The 2,481-nt window shown below is 63.6% G+C and overlaps 1 protein-coding gene across 1 annotated transcript in view; it reads right to left on the reverse strand.

Moving 5' to 3' along the window:
* The window catches only part of HCN2 (hyperpolarization activated cyclic nucleotide gated potassium and sodium channel 2), a 24,413-nt gene extending 21,932 nt beyond the window's left edge, over positions 1 to 2,481 (reverse strand). The window contains 3 exon segments of the mRNA XM_073887229.1: positions 1,378 to 1,417; positions 1,526 to 1,610; positions 2,427 to 2,481. Coding sequence (XP_073743330.1) covers positions 1,378 to 1,417; positions 1,526 to 1,610; positions 2,427 to 2,481 — 180 coding nt within the window.

Here is a 2,481-nt window from a genome sequence, read left to right on the forward strand (position 1 = left end):
CGCGCCCGGGCTCTCCCCGGGCCGCCCGCCGCCCCCGCGCGCGTCCATGGCGAGACGGCGCCGGGCAGTGCGGAGCGGAGCCGCCGCCGCCGCCGCCGGCCCGAGCCCGAGGGAGGGGGGGGAGGCGGGGCCGGGGCCGGGGCGGAGCCGCGGTGGGGGCGGGGCGGGGGCGGGGGCGGGGCGAGGGCCCCGCCTCTGCCCGAGCCCCCTCCCGGCGCGCCGCGCCCAGACCCCGCGCCGGGGAAACTGAGGCCGGGGAGTCGGGAACGGCCCAAGGTCACGCGGCCCGAGGCCTTGGAGATCCGCTCAGACCTCGTCCCAGAAAGGGAAACTGAGGCCCGCGAGGCGGAAGGACACGCCCAAGGTCACTGAGCCCAGCCACGGGCCAGATCCGCCTGAGCCAGGGGACTTCCTCGCGCCTACGGTACGGGTCGAGGGGGCGCAGACAGGTGCAGTAAAGTGCGACCGCCCGGTGCCAGCCTCTTTCCTTTCTACAGGCTGGAGAATTTCCGTAATAAAAGGATGTTTTTAAAGGCCAAAAGAGCCCTTGCTTTGTAATTTGAAGGCCCGGGACAAAGACCGGTGGGAATATGTTGTGTGCGGAGGGGCAAAATGGGGTCCATGCGGCCAGTCTCCAAGTCCCACAGTCACCCCCTCTTTCCCACCTCCTGCACGTGAGGAAGACAGGCCAACAGCAAGAGCCACCCGATGGTACTGGTGCCCCCCCCAATAATGCCCTGAAGTTCAGTGGGGGGCTGTGGTCTCCTGCGAGGCTGGTGGGCTTTAAAATGGAGAAATTCCCAAGGTCATTGCGGGGGGACCCAGACTCCCTCACCCTTTCCCACCAGATGCCCACATGGGAGTCCCACCGGATTGCCCCCATTTCCCTGCCTCTAAGGCTCAGGCCCCAGCTGGCCACTCATCCCCCAGCTCTGGGAAGACAGCGGAGGCTCTGTGTCTGGGGCTGGAGTCAGTTTGGGGGGTTACTTGGTGTTAGGTGACATGGGGGCATAGGCCCAGGACCCCATCCCTAGCCCCTGGTCCCCATCCCAGCTCAACCAGAGGGTGGGGGGAGGTATCCTGAGAGGCAGGTAATGGAGACAGAGAGGAGAGAGGAGCGTCCTGGCCTCCTGGGAGCCTCCCGCGCTCATAGCACTTTTCCGTGGGTGCATGCACCTGCCAGTATGTCTGGCCCGTGAAAGCAGAGAGGTCGTCTCTGCACACGGCAGGCACTCATGGGTGATTGAGGGATGGACTGAGCCAGGCCATCTTGAGCCCCCACCAGGCTGCTTCAAGCCCTGGGGACTCCCGTGCTCCTGCCAAGCAGGTCTGGCCTCCCAGGGGGCCACTTCTGCCATGCCTTGGGCCAGGCCAGACCTGCCGCCACACGGGAGGGCGGGCAGGGCTGCTCTCTGTCCTGAGGTGGTGAGGGAGAAGCTGGGCGGGCAGCAGATCGGCAGTGCCAGGCTGCAGCCCGCCCCAGGCAGATGTGTGTTCCAGCTGAAGGGGGATCTTTTATGCTCACCCCGGGAGCATGTCAGTCCGGGCAGGCCGCCAGAGCCCTAGGGCTCGCCGCTGAGAGCGGGGAGGCGGCGGACCCACGGTCCCGCCTGAGGACCCACAACGCTGGGAAGTGAGAGAGGCAGGTCTGGACTGTGAGTCACCTAGGGGGTCCCGGCCCCTCTCTGAGCCTTGGGGACCCTGTTCCCAGGTCCTGATGCATCCTCTCCATCCCACAGGCTCCACCCTGGGCCAGATGGCCACCAGCCTCTCCATCTCTCCCACTCCCTCCCACCACTTCCCCGGGGCAGAGTACTCTGTGCATTCATTCAACAAATGTTTACTAAGCACCTGATTGGGGGGCTGGGATTCAGGCCACCTGTACCCTGCTGACGGTCGAGTGGAAGGGACAATCAACATGGTAAAGATTATGTTTCATAGATATTCTATTGTCCATCAGAAGGTGGTCAGTGTTGCACAACTCAGAGTCAGGAAAGGGACGAGAAAGGTGCTGGGGGTGATGTCTGAGGGAAGACCTGCAGGAAGGGAGAGCTGGTGTCATGAGTGTATTTGTGGGAAGAGTGTCTGGCAGGCGGTGTGGCCCATGCAAAGGCCCTGTGGCAGGCTGGTGCCTGGCTTGTGGGAGAAGAAAGGATCTCAAGGTCCCAGGGGGGTGGGTGAAGGTGAGGACACTCAGAGATGGCAATCATTGTGCCGACAGGCATCAAACCCTGAGTCAGTTCACAACGGTCTGTTGCCTAAAACTGTTCTCCACTCCTCACTGCCTTTGGAAAGAAACCCCAATCCCTCCCCACCATCTGGTTTGCCCCCATTCTTCCTCACCATTCCTGGGCCCCAGAATAGGCCCTGGGGGGCACTTCCTGACCTCCCAGCCACCCCACTCCACAGCCGCTCTCAGCACTCACGAGTCTGCTTCCTCTCTAGTCGGGACAAGTCCAGGTCGAAAGCCCCGAAGCCCAT

This window comes from Callorhinus ursinus, unplaced genomic scaffold (genome assembly GCF_003265705.2).
Source record: "Callorhinus ursinus isolate GAN/ISIS: 27379988/994484 unplaced genomic scaffold, GSC_fseal_2.0 scaffold77, whole genome shotgun sequence".
Lineage (NCBI taxonomy): Eukaryota > Metazoa > Chordata > Mammalia > Carnivora > Otariidae > Callorhinus > Callorhinus ursinus.